The sequence below is a fragment of the Malaclemys terrapin genome, chromosome 7, assembly GCF_027887155.1.
Source record: "Malaclemys terrapin pileata isolate rMalTer1 chromosome 7, rMalTer1.hap1, whole genome shotgun sequence".
NCBI lineage: Eukaryota > Metazoa > Chordata > Testudines > Emydidae > Malaclemys > Malaclemys terrapin.
Window position 1 is genome coordinate 24,693,693 of NC_071511.1, and position 12,002 is coordinate 24,705,694.

The window sequence follows — 12,002 nt, forward strand, 5'->3', positions numbered from 1 at the left end:
AACTTCCTGGCCTAAGTGTCTCAGGATATCGGAGTTTCTCAGGTCCTAAGGATTGCCTCAAAATCTCAGCATCTTTTGCTGCAGTGGCCCCCATGAATTCCAAATTAACTGTAATCATTCAGGGAAAAGATCTTGGTGTTATGAGCAACTCAGTGGAAAGATCTGATTATTGAACAGTGGTGATCAAAAAGGCAAACAAATTATTTGGATGTGTAATGAAGAGGTATTCACACTGGAAGTTGTGAGCATTGTCTGGGAGTCATAACCACCCTGCCTTTCTCAAACTGCAAAGTGGGAGGGGGCTACGACTTGATCCTAGCTAAATGGGTGGGGTGCTGCTGACATGCAGGTCCTGATATGGAAAATTGACTTGCAGTATAGAAAAGATTCAGAACTCCTGGTGTAAGAATGATGTAGAAAATAATATGATAGTGCCATTATATAAACCAGTAGTACACACTCACCTGGAACAATGGTCAGACAATGTCAAGTGAGACACAGCAGAAACAGGGGGCTCCAGAGACCGGCAATTAAATTGAATAGCAGCATGGAGAGACTTCCTTATGGAAAAAGATGAAAAGAATAGGATTTAAATTTAGAGAGGAGCTGGATAAGGCCCCAATCTCTCAAATACTTACACGTGTTTATTTTACATCAGTGGGGCCTGCTTACTGTATCTGAGAGTCTGCATCTCTTCTAGTGTGCTGCTTTTGAAGCAATGGTAACCGGTGGATTCTAAAGAGACAGATAGTAGGACAATGTTTTCCATGAGGGGCCCCTAATTCTGGAACTCACTCCTCACCCTGGTTTATCAGGTGCTGTTTTTTGTTTGTTAGTTTTGGTCTCGGTGATTTTTAAAATTTTGTTTTACTCTTCCACACATTTTGCAAGTTCCATCTAGATTTGCAAGTATTTGAGGAGAGATCGGTTTGAAAAATGTGATGATTGTATGCGGGAGGTTGTTTTGGTAAGGTAATTTGGAAGTTTGTAGCAGAGCTGTGAATTGACAGAGATCTGCATCCTAGTCCAATACTTTTACAAGACTAACTTTCCTCAAACCCAAGCTATACACTGCCAAACTGTCACAAAAGAAAGCATTATTGCAGGGTAACAGGTAAATACATTTCCTGTGAACCATATTACAGATAATCTGCATGTTCAAACAAGAATGTTTTGTTCACAAAAATCTTCTGATATCCACTAGAGGGTTGGAGGGAGATGTGGGCAATTGAAAATATTTAATATGTGTGGAAAGTATACTATCTTTATTGTAAAAAGTCTCCTTTTTGCTGCTATGATGCAGTGATTGGAAACTTAATCTTTTCTTAGGTAGCAGAAGTGCTTTCACAAAATTAATTAATGAAGGGGAAACAGCATTATGACATTTTGGTCACCCCCTCTGTCATTGTTGAAATGTTCCTGTTGCAGTAATTAGTAGAGTAGCTAGTATTATTTGAATGCATGGTAATTCAAGCCTTCAGAGTGTCTATGGGTGCAAATGAAGTAGTAGCAAAGCATATCAGTTCTGAATTATGCAATGATCCAGTCTGAATCCCTGAAGAGCTTTTTGTCTGAGAGCTGTACAACACAGATGCATGGCCTACAAATATGTTCTGTAGTAGGCTGTCACTTTCTTTGCTGATGCATTGGAAATATATGATGAAAGAACATGTCCCCAGAATGCTAATCTTTGGTTGGTTGCAGTGACAGAGAAATATTTACTAATGGGTTATTTGCTATTTTAATGGTTGGCGTTGACAGATAAAGGGCCAGATTTTACTTGGCGTTTGTGCAGATAAGTATGTGTTGGGGAAGTCAAGAAGCCTGTCACAAATGCAATACATCGAAGGACTGGTCTACACTTAAAAGTTTCACCAGTACAGTTATTGGTTAGGAGTGTAATTTTTACCAACATAATTATGCAAGTAAAAGCCCTAGTGTCTGTGGATGCAATTATATCTGTATAAAAATGCCTTATACTGGTATGGCTTATTACATTTCCTGAAACTCAACAAGTTATACTGGTATAACTGCATTCCCACTTTCAGTATATTGGCATAGTTAAATCAGCAAAACTTAGGTCCTTAGGGCATGTCTACATACCTCTTTTGTATCAATTTAACTATATTGGTTTATAAATTATAACTATATCTATTTATTGAAACAATCTATACTAATATAAACACCTTTTATTGATATAACTGCATCCACACTACAGATTGCATTATATTTAATTATATTATTACTAATTATATTGGTTTCCAAACAGTAATATAAAGCCAGCCTGACTGGTCTGAAAATCCTGTTAGCAATGAGGAAGAAGTGTTCGGCATTACTCTGCTGAGGAGAGTGGACTTTCACACCTTCATGCCTCACTGAAGTTGAGGCTTAAGGACACATGGCCTGCCAGCGTGGGACAAGAGAGTAGCTGCTACTGAGAAATAACCAGTGTAGGTTTGAATCCTAAAGTTGTATAGATCTGAGGCAATCCAATCCCATCTGCTGTACAGGACAACTAAGCAAAATGATAAAAGCAGGGCATCTATTATGTGTGAAATGTCTGTAATGATATGTACAAGTGTAGTTAGAGGAAACTATTGTTGTATATAGAAAAAATAATATTACTTCTTAAGAAAAGAAAGTAGCATTTAAAAATATTAATGTTTGTTGCTTTTTTTCATTCCTTTAAAGACACAGTGTCAACCTGTTAAGGCCCCACACTTTCCTTTCCTTAATGGAAAGTAAAACCCACATAGTGCACCTGGAAAAGGATTTTTTAATAATATCCCCACTCACAAACCTTTGTTAGCCTGGAATTATGGTTGAAAAAAATCTATCACTTCAGGGAAGAAACATAAAACCCTGAGAAAACATTGTTTCTCAGAAAACAAATATTAGCTTGAAAATACAAAGGACCCTCTAATTGCTTGTGTGGAATTGATATGACCTAATAAATACATCCTAAAGCAAAAAACAGCTAGCATGGGGCTGTTTAGAACATACAAAGCTCAAAATATGTGCAGCAATGGCTTTTAATTACTTCCCCATTTAACAGATAGGGAATGGAGCACAGAGTAATCTAATGTGTAGTCTGTGTAAACTGCCTGTGTAATCGAGGGCAAGAGCCAGGAATAGGACCCTGATCTTTTAAATCTGTCTAGTGTCTTAACCATGAACAACAGTATATCTCAAATAATCAAGCCCCTGCCATTGCAGGGCTCTCAAGCATTGGTGCACCTCAGTTCCTTCTGCTCTCTACCTGTGACACACTAGTTGAGTCCTCCTGAGGGCAGTAATACTTTGGTCTAATTCTGGTTGTTTGGGCTTGGTGCAGAGGTGAGGGGGTGGTGTCTAGTGTCCTGGCGAATAGGGATCTGGTAGTCTCTTCTGGCCTTAACTCTGTGACATGGCATGAGCCCTGTCAGTGAACAAGCAAGACGGGGAAGATGCCACAGCATGGGCCATGGCAGCCAGCGAGATGGAGGAACTGGCCCCACGACCCTTGTGAAGCCAGGGGTCAGGTACCATTAAAGGGCCAAAGATGGGATCACGGCTGTTAAAGAGGGACCGGCAGGTCTCCCCTCCTCTGTGAGGCCACAGCGGGCAGGGTGACAGTGGTCAAAGTTCAGGGCCTGCCCCAGTGGCTGCACCCTCTCGCCTCATACAATGGAGAGAGCTTTGGAAACTCTCCCGCTACGGCGGTAGGTTTCTTTCCCTTTTGCCTCCTTGCCCGCTTGGGGACGCTTTAGACCAGGGGTCGGCAACCTTTCAGAAATGCTGTGCCGAGTCTTCATTTATTCACTCTAATTTAAGGTTTCGCGTGTCAGTCATACATTTTAATGTTTTTAGAAGGTCTCTGTCTAGAAGTCTATAATATATAACTAAACTATTGTTGTATGTAAAGTTAATAAGGTTTCAAAATGTTTATGAAGCTTCATTTAAAATTAAATTAAAATGCAGATCCACCCCCCCAGACCGGTGGCCAGGACCCGGGCAGTGTGAGTGCCACTGAAAATCAGCTTGCGTGCCGCCTTCGGCACCTGTGCCATAGGTTGCCCACCCCTGCTTTAGACGCTCCCGCTCTTCCCTCCCCTCCCCAACGAGTTTGGACGCTCCCGTCCCCGAAGAAGACGGAGCGCGCAGCGCGTCACGTGACTCTCTTTCTACCCTGCCGCCCTCTCCCCGTTTGTTTGCGGGCCGGAGCCGGCTCGGCCGCGCCATGGCCGTGCGGGAGCAGAGCCAGAGCGGCGCCCTCAGCGCGGCCTCGCGGAGCTCCTGTGAGGCGGAGGAGGTTGCGCCGGGCCGGTGCCTGTCGCTGCTGCCCTGGGACCGTTTCTCGGCCTGGCTGCACTGCGTGTGCGTGGTGGGTTTCGACTTGGAGCTGGGCCAGGCCGTGGAGGTGAGCGACGCGGGCGGGAGGGCCCCCTCTCTCCCCAGCCGGTGGAGCTGCCTGTGCGCCGCTCTCGGCGGGGTCGGGGTTGCGGTATCCCACCCTGGCTCCTTTGCCGCAGGGAGACTCTGCCGCGCCGACCCCGGGCTCGCCCGGCCCTTGGCACTGAGGAGGGGAACGCTCCGGGCCGGGGGGCCGCTCTGCGCCTTCCAGGGGAGATGCCTTCCGCCTGAGGCGCTCACTCTGCACGGAGGCGCCTCACCTGCCAGCCTCCGTCCTGCGTGACCCTGCAGGTCAGCGGCACTGGCGGGGGCCGTTTGGGTTTGACAGCACTTTGTGTAGAGTCAGTTTCACTATCGCTCTCCCGGAGTCGGGCACTTCCCCTATTGTGTGTGTCACACAGCCACAGAGGAAATTAAAAAAAAAAAAAAAAAAAAAAGGAGCGAACGAGAGATTTGATTGCATGAAATCAGAAAACTTGACTCAGAGGTAAGGGCAATATATTGAACTACTTTAGACTCATGGTCTTAAAACAACTGGATTTTAAATTGACTGGGTTCCTCTACATTTGAAAATAAAAAGCAGGCAAACACCAAGACAAGTAATAGAATTAATTAACTTCAAATAATTGTTTAGCCTATGCCCATCACCCCTCAGTGCATTTTTCTGAGCTATTGTCATCTTGATCCAAAATGAGTGTGTTTTTCACATTTCTCTAATAGTATCATTTTCATAGTATCTAGGTATTAAATAAAGGTTTAAAAGATGTAATGTAGCAGTCTGAGTGTAGACCATCTTCTCAGTCTCCTCCAGATCACTAGTAAGTATATACTGTTAAATTTCTGAAACCCAGACATTGCAGCTCTTAACAAAGTTGAAACAGACTTAATGGTGTTTCTTTGTTATAGCCGAGAGAAATGTAAATAGAATAAATAGCTATAAGTAAATTGAAGTTAAAAATTTGATTCGGTTAATGTTATAATGTATTACTAACAACAAAGATAAATTAATTTGTTTGCAACACATGACTTAAACACTGTCCTTTTAGCTTTTCTCAGCAGTGAGGCGAGCTCACAGTGGCCCGTATTCGGCAAATGCTTATGGACATGCTTAACTTTTGCCACGCAAGCAATCCCATAAATTTCTATGGAAATCTCTTTTTAAAATTAAGTATCTGCATGCTTAGGGTCTAAGACTTTTCTATCAGTTAAACTGTCTTTAATCAGCAACAAGATTTTCGCCTTGAGTAACAAAGTACAGGTAACTTTCTCAACCCTATGAGATGCCAAAAGGTATGGAAGTTACGAAGTGAACACTTGTTTTTCTCTTAACTGGAATTAATGAACACACATCTGGTCTTCTGTCTTAACTCTTTCAAAGGAAAGAGGGAGCAATACAGTACCTGGCGTATATAGAAAACTGCAAATCTTCAAGACTCAGTAAGGCTGTCTTATATATTTCTTTTCAAACAGCCGGTAAAATTTGGTTGTCTCCAATGCCCACTATTTTCAAATCACTTTGCATTGCCTCTATTTATGAATTGTGGCTTAGCTCTCACCATTAAATGAGGTTTTATTAACGCTGGTTTGCTGAAACTCTGGTATTCATGGTTAAGGTATTTGAATGCCATTATAGCAAATTAGATTCTATCCCGGCCTCTTCCACAGTTCCTATGTGATATGAGGCAAGTAATGTAAACCAAAACTTTCCACAATGATCTATAGTGGTTACAGACCCTTTTGCCCCTGTCATATCTGGCCTCTCCCCTCCACTGCTGCTATTCCCCTGTCCTCAGCCTCTTTTTGTCCTCTGCCTGTGTCCCCTTTTCTTGTCTTTGTCTTCGCCCTCCCCAGTTCTTTGGCTATCCCTGGCTCCTATATTTACCCAGTCCTCCCCTCAGTTCTGTTCCCCTCTCATCCTGCCCCTTTGTCCCCTTATTGCATTCCCCCGCCCCCCCCCCCCCGCAATTTCTCACCCCTGTGCCTTCAAATCAGGCAGTTTTCTCCTCCTCCTCACTGCCTGGGTACCAGCAATGGGAGCATTGGGAACATTTGTCCCCAGTTCTGGTACTTGGCACCACCAGTCACCAGTAGGGTCAAATGCAGGGAAAGTGTTGCCTTCATCCCTGCAGTCCTGGAATGGAGCATGCTTAGTTGCTCTGTTGGGATAGTGCATGTTGACACTGTTAGGTGTGAAGTACTGGAGCATACTCAGTACTGATGGAATCTTCAGAGAATTAAGCTGCCTAATTCTAGCAAGTCTCTACTGAGCATATGCAAATGGAGATTTTTCAGAGGATTATAATGTGGACAAATTTTGGCTGACTTTCATGGTGGCCCCAAAAGGCACATCCTTGACACCTTGGTGACCCCCCCCCCCACCTCCTGACGAATTTCAAGTATTTCTTCTAAAGCATGGAGACACCAAAGTTTCTCAACATAATAGTGGTAAAAAAAAATTAATAAGGGGAAAACAACATTTTCCCCATGTCTCATTCTGAGAAATGTTTGAATTGTTTTAGCTGAACATCGCCCCCCCCCCCCCTCCAAAAAAAAAATCAATCTGAGGCAGGCACCAAGCATGGAGAATTTCCAACCAACCAGTTTGGTAAAGGTATACACAACTGGCCCCACACCTCCTTCCAAAAAAACCCAACCCCAAACAAACAATCGGAAAGTTTCAGGCAGCCTTAACTAGAGATGTTGCTACCTGTGCTGCCTATAATCAGATGTAAACTGATCTAAAGAAGAGTGTGTCTATATTAAGTGTTGCACCAGTTTAACTAAATTCATTTTTTTAAAAAATAATTTAGACTGGTGCATTTTCTATGTAGATAAGGCCTAAATTTCTGTGCTGCTAACATCCATGATACTTCTGTCTGTGATGTGCTCTGTTTGAGGTCTGAAAAGGATGAGGCCCATGTAATAATAGAAAAGGAGACCGATGAAAACCCTGGCTACTAGTGCTACAGGTGGTGTTGGTGACTTGGTATATGGCAGTTTTCCTTCTGAGTTTTTATTGAATTAGTGCTCCAGCATGTTATCAGAGATTGGTAGGCTGCTGGAGATCTTGCACTTCTCATGAGAGAAATGAAGTGCTGTCTACCTGTGATAAATAAAATTTGGCACTTTTTGCATTGGTAGAATGAAATTCCTGTATCCTGGCCATATTTCGGTGTTGGTAATTACATTAATCCTACTTATATTTCCCCCGCATTTTCATTTGGAGACAGTATAAACTTCTTATTCTAAACTATTTGAATGCTAAAATTTAATAAAAAACAAACTGGATTTCAGTGGGGCATTAAATTATTCTCTTGTGTGTGAAAGAGAAGATCGTGTGTGTGTTTGTTTTTGTCAGATTTTTGGTAACAGGAGTTGCGTTGTTAAAGATGGAGTTTGTAGCAGCAATTATATTAAGGTTGTTTACTACTCCCATTATATGGCCACTGTTTCCAACTGAATTGAGCTCTTCGGAAAGGTTAACTGCTTGGGTTGAACTTTTTCATACTTGGTCTCTAGAGCCTTCTGTTGAAATGTTTGGAAAAAAATCGAGCTAAACTTGTTTAGCTGTTTCTGAAAACAAAGTTAGGGAAAAATGCCAAAGTTAAGTTGTTTTGTAGTTTTATCTGAAACTGCTGTTCCAAACCCTGGGGTGCTGGGAATTTGAAATTTGGCAGGGGGCTGATCTTAAGGTTGGAGAGGTGTCTTCTGATGTCACTGAAAATCCATTAAGATTTTGTCACTTTACAAGCTTCAGAAATTTGCCATTTATATACGTGCAGTAGAACTTGTTCAGCACTTGTAAAACTGGGCTGGGAGTCAGGAGATCAAAAATTCATGTCTTCACCTTTATCACTGACTAGTATTAATGATATGAAGTTTATAATCCTTATTATTAAGCCAGGTCTCATACTGCCATCCTAGGATGGAGGCAAGCTTTCCTTGTGGAAAAATTAGTACATAATTATATACTTAAAGACTGTAAAATTAAAGTTGCAGGGTTGACCTTGATTATGATACTTCCTGATTTTCATAGTTTCATAGAACTTAAGGCCTGAAGGAACCATCCTATCATTTAGTCTGACCCCCAGTATATCACAGGCAATTAAATTTCACCCAGAAAGACTAAGGTGCTACCAGTGTCTGAGGCCCCTACAGTAGCAGGAATTGATTAGGTGAAATACTAAGTATATGTTCCCAGTATATGAACCATGTGTCATGCTACAGAGGAAGGCAAAAAACCCGTGAGATCCCTGCCAATCTGACCTGGGGAAGAACTCCTTCCTGACCCTGTATTTGACTATTTGTATGACCCTGAGCATGTGAGCAAGACTCGCCAGCCAGCCATCTATAAAGAGGATTTTTGGAACCACCTCAATGTGCTGATTTAGGAATGCTTCAAAGGAAGGTAAAACCCACCCCCAGAATACATACAGGAAAGGCTGTACATCGGGGTGGGGGGGGATTCTTTCCTGACCACTATAGGGGACTGGCTGAAGCCCTGAAGAATAAAATGTGATTACAATCATTATCTTAATGTGGACCTGTAAATGTAATGAGCATGATGAGGGCTGTGCAAGCAATTATGTTCTCTATATGATCCAGGAAGGAAAGGGAAGTCTTTGCAAACTTAACATTCTTTTAAAGCAGTTTTTGTATGTACTTCTAATTACCTCAAGATAAATCTTCAGTGTACTGGTCTGTCTAAATATAAAATATTTTGCCTTCTTGCTGATGTAACATTTGACTCATCTCTGTAAATACAATATGAGTTTTAAGTAAAAGGGTAAAATCTTGATCTCCATTAAAGTTATGGGAGTCTTTCCATTGTCTTGAGTGGGGCCATGATTCCATCCAAAGTGTTTTAAACTTTGGAACATACCTGTCTTATTTATCCAGGTGGCTTTCAAAAAAACAACAGACAGGATATCACATTGGTGAAAGGGCATATGAGGCGTAAGCTGTGCGTTTATTTCAAAAGCCAAGTCTGTATTTTGTCTCTCTTCAGTTGCTTAATGCACACAATTTTTTTTATCACCTCAAGTGGCTGCAGTGGCAATTATGTTAGCTCTATCTAGTTAAGGGATGCTGTAGCCTGGAGTGAACACTAATTCTCAACAAACATACTCTAACTAGTTACCATTCTTATTCAGTCAATTTCTACCTTTTTTTTTTTTTCCAGATGTGGGGGAGAGACAGTAAGCTTACATTTTTTTGCACCAGTAAGGTTTTTACAGTGACTGGTTGAGAAGATAAGTTATGATATAACTAGCAGCTGTGATAATGAAGACTATCTGAGTAGGAAAGAGCACTGATTTTGAGGAGTGTGAAAGTCAAACTCTAGCAGATGGAAAAAGGATAGTGTTGTGAAATGTGATTTCACTACCATGTACTGAAACTAGGATAGACGTGGACAAGTCAGTGAGTACTGCATCATAGCAACTATTCAAAAGATTAACTTATTATAGTCTGTTATCCATTCTGTTGTAAAACAAAATAACTTTTTTTTTGTAGGTAATATATCCTCAGCATTCAAAACTTACAGATAAAGAGGTGAGTAAGAGCTATTACATATACAGTACATTACATAGTATGTCACTTTAAAATTGTGTGTTTCAGGAAATAAAACTGCACTGTTGCTTTTTTTCCATTCCAGAAAACCAGTATTTGCTATTTGTCTTTTCCAGATTCCAATTCAGGTAAATGCTTCCTTTACTTTGTCATCTGAAATCGGTGTGGGTTCTACTTCCAGACCAAACTATACTAAGACAGAGTTAAGTTCGACAGTACTTATCAGTAATTTAGGGTAAACCTGTATTACAAGGAATGTTGTGATTATCCACCCCCAAGCATTACAAACCCAGGAAATTCACAGTTTAACCTTAATTTAAAATAGGGCTGTCAAGCGATTAAAAAAAATTAATCATACGATTAATTGCGCTGTTAAACAACAATAGAATACCATTTATTTAAATATTTTTGGGTGGTTTTCTACATTTTCAAATATATTGATTTCAATTACAACACAGAACACAAAGTATACAGTGCTCACTTTGTTTATTTTTGATTACAAGTATTTGCACTGTATAAAAACAAAAGAAACAGTATTTTTCAATTCACCTAATACAAGTACTCTAGTACAGTCTCTTTATCATGAAAGTTGAACTTACAAATGTAGAATTATATACCAAAAAAAATCTGCATTAAAAAATAAAACAATGTAAAATTTTAGAGCCTGCAAGTCCACTCAGTCCTACTTCTTGTTCAGCCAATTGCTCAGACAAACATGGCTGTCCCAATAAAGTCCAGAGAGGCTTCCAATTATGCAGTACCCATGTCTTTATTTACACACACAGTTCTCCCACCACCAGTGTTGAGCTATTTACAAGGCTTACAGATTAGATCCCTCTTTTCCTGCAGTCAGCCCACAGCTAGGAGACTGACCTTTCCCTGGTTGGCTTTTCTTCTGGCTCCCAGCCCTTATAACTGCTGGCTTGTCAGGCACACAGGTGGAGCCAATCCCCAGGCCAGGCATCAGGTCTGTTTCACCAGCCCCAATCTATTTCTCTTGATTTGGAGCTGGCTGAGCAGGGGTAATTAGGTGCTTTTGCACCAGCACCCTGCTACAGTAAACAAACTTGTTTGACTTAGCGATGTCTGAACAAGAAGTAGGACTGAGTGGACTTGTAGGCTTTGAAGTTTTACATTGTTTTGTTTTTGAGTGAAGTTATGTAACAAAACAAATCTACATCTGCATTTTCACGACAGAGATTGCACTACAGTACTTATATGAGGTGAATTGAAAAATACCATTTCTTTTATCATTTTTTACAGTGGAAATATTGGTAATAAACAAGATACACTTTGATTTCAATTACAACACAGAATACTATATGAAATTGTAGAAAAACATCCAAAAATATTTAATACATTTCAATTGGTATTCTATTGTTTAACAGTGCAATTAAAACTGTGATTAACTCAAAAAAATTAATTGTGATTAAAAAAATTAATCATGTGAGTTAACTGATTAATTGACAGCTCTAATTTAAAATATTAAAATCTAGTTATTTGTACTGCGCTAATCTGTAGGAACCCTAGTTTATTATGTGTAAGTGAAATATTAGGAATGTTAGCTTGTGAAATGTGTGCTTTTCTTTCCACCTGATGATCTGAAAGTTTTTTATAAACAGTGACTAAATCTCCCAATATAACTATGAAATGGGTGGGTTATACAGCTGGGGAAACGGAGGCACAGAGGTTAAATATTTAAGGTTCGTAGGAGGTGGGAATATTGGATTGAAATAATTAAATGCTTCTAACTTGTTAAGTCTGTATTTCATCGTTATAAAAGCATGTCTAGAAGTAGAATGCTAGGCTCTCTCTCTGTCTTCTGTTTCTGTAATCCTTGCCTCTATTACTCTGTGTGGTTCTGCTTGCTGAACTCTTCTTTCACTTATCCTCTCCCTTCTCAACTTCCAAAGGGAGTTGAAGACTTGTGATTAGCAAGTTGGGCCCCCTGCAAAATTCAGATTCTGTAATTTTTAAGAGGAAGGATGGGGGAAAACAGGCTTGCTGTTAATATGCTCTGCCAAATGTTTTTAGCTGTT

At 40.6% G+C, this 12,002-nt stretch overlaps 1 protein-coding gene across 3 annotated transcripts in view; it reads left to right on the forward strand.

The window, feature by feature from the left end:
- Positions 1-4,167: 4,167 nt before the first annotated feature.
- DENND6A (DENN domain containing 6A) overlaps positions 4,168-12,002 on the forward strand; it is a 38,028-nt gene continuing 30,193 nt past the window's right edge. For 2 of the 3 annotated variants that reach the window (XM_054034823.1, XM_054034824.1), the window contains exons 1-3: positions 4,168-4,399; positions 9,907-9,945; positions 10,049-10,091. In XM_054034823.1, the coding sequence (XP_053890798.1) occupies positions 4,220-4,399; positions 9,907-9,945; positions 10,049-10,091 (262 nt within the window). In that variant the 5' untranslated portion in view covers positions 4,168-4,219. Of the gene's footprint in view, positions 4,400-9,906; positions 9,946-10,048; positions 10,092-12,002 lie in introns of those variants that run through there. The other variant, XM_054034826.1, reaches the window with a different exon arrangement.